Source organism: Solanum stenotomum, unplaced genomic scaffold (genome assembly GCF_019186545.1).
Source record: "Solanum stenotomum isolate F172 unplaced genomic scaffold, ASM1918654v1 scaffold19749, whole genome shotgun sequence".
In the NCBI taxonomy this organism is placed as follows: Eukaryota; Viridiplantae; Streptophyta; class Magnoliopsida; order Solanales; family Solanaceae; genus Solanum; species Solanum stenotomum.
Window position 1 is genome coordinate 1 of NW_026025693.1, and position 1523 is coordinate 1523.

The 1523-nt window shown below is 35.0% G+C and overlaps 1 protein-coding gene across 1 annotated transcript; it reads right to left on the reverse strand.

Annotated features, from left to right (window-relative positions):
• Positions 1 to 200: 200 nt before the first annotated feature.
• Positions 201 to 1275, reverse strand: LOC125850840 (alpha-1,4 glucan phosphorylase L-1 isozyme, chloroplastic/amyloplastic-like). Its single transcript, XM_049530682.1, has 3 exons — positions 1099 to 1275; positions 739 to 975; positions 201 to 546 (listed from the first exon to the last, which is right to left on the reverse strand). Exons 1-3 carry the CDS (start codon positions 1258 to 1260, stop codon positions 466 to 468), a joined length of 480 nt encoding a protein of 159 aa, XP_049386639.1. The 5' UTR covers positions 1261 to 1275; the 3' UTR covers positions 201 to 465.
• Positions 1276 to 1523: the final 248 nt, after the last annotated feature.

Here is a 1523-nt window from a genome sequence, read left to right on the forward strand (position 1 = left end):
TGTCGTCCACACGAAGGCAGGACACATTAGAGAGACTATAACTGCATAAGGACAGGAATCTTAATGGTGCCCAAATTACTATATTATCACATATAGTAGGATCATTTTGTAACAATTGAAATTCCAAATAGAACATACACAGTTTACTGCCAGGACAATCAAATAAAATGGTGCTGCTTTGTGTGTGTGAATGAATGAGATGATCACTGTCATGTCACACCACTTCACTATGCATTCGATTTGATACATATATAAACTATGCATGTGATGAATATTACAATAATAACAGTATTATAGCATGATATCACTCTCAACACCCGAGTTATACTAGTGATGAGAAACTAAGCAGCTAATCGTCCAGTTATGTTCGCACAAAGCCACAAACAAATTTAACATAGTATAGAGTTGTTGGATCAATTGTTACCAGTGGCAGCACAATTGAAAAGAAAGATGGGAGTCAGTTAATTACCTGATATGTTCTGATAGATCGCTAGCAGGAATTAGCAATTCAGCAACACTGACATTGTAATCTGGCACAAAGACTACCTACAAGAGATAAAGGAGAGGACTCTTCAGGTTAAAAGTGCAAAAAGTAATCACATGATGAAACAGATGCAGAAATATCACAGATAAAAAAATAAAAAATAAATAAAAAAAGTGACCTCTTACTGCTAGAAAAGAATAGCTTGTATCAAAATCAAAGAAAAAAACTTTCAAGAGAAATAATCATGTTAATACCTTCAACAGATCACCGATTTCTGGATCATGATTTATAGTAGCACCAACATCTGTGATAAATTTTACAATCCTCTTGGCTTGCACATATGTGGCAAAAGCTTTTCCCCCAAATATGCATACTCGAGGAACGAAGTTAGTCTTTCTTTCTGCAGCTGTCATTTCTTTCATCTTCTTATACCGATAAACGATGCCGAAGATATTTAACAGTTGTCGCTTGTACTCGTGAATGCGTTTTACCTGAGAATTGGTTTTTTAATTGACAAGTGCATGATACTTCGTCCAAGAACAAGAATGCTTCATATAACTAAGATAAAGCTAATTAATCTCATGGCCAGAACTGAAAAACGGAGAATAACACACCTGAATATCAAACATTGCATCTGGGACAACAGAATACCCTGTCTTTTCTTTGAGAAAGGAGACAACTTTAATCTTGTTGCTCCTTTTTGCTTCCCTCCACTCATTTTGAAGATCTTCGTTATCAGCAAACTGTGTGTGGTACCCATAGTTCAGATAGAACATAAGTCTAACCTTTTTGGGAAAATACACTCAGTTCGAAATTGGAACTGCTTTGTAAATAGCGATGATGAGTATACGTAATATTTTTTAACTTCACTATCAAATGGACAAAAGTGCAGGTTCAAGGTGTGATTTAGCTTCTATTCTTCAGTTGTTCTCCCGAAATTATGTAATTTAAAACCCCCAATTATAATTTAGTTTAACTTTAGTTATTGCACTTGTGCAAATCTTGATATTTGTTGTGGACAGCTTTGACCAGAATTTTG

Bases quoted from the DNA above. Each gene is read 5' to 3' on its own strand.
- LOC125850840 (XM_049530682.1), bottom strand. From the start codon at position 1,260: ATGTTCTATCTGAACTATGGGTACCACACACAGTTTGCTGATAACGAA. The intron at 976-1,098 runs GTGTGTTATTCT...ACCAATTCTCAG, and splicing joins ATGCAATGTTTGATATTCAG to GTAAAACGCATTCACGAGTA. The intron at 547-738 runs GTATTAACATGA...TATCTCTTGTAG, and splicing joins AAATCGGTGATCTGTTGAAG to GTAGTCTTTGTGCCAGATTA.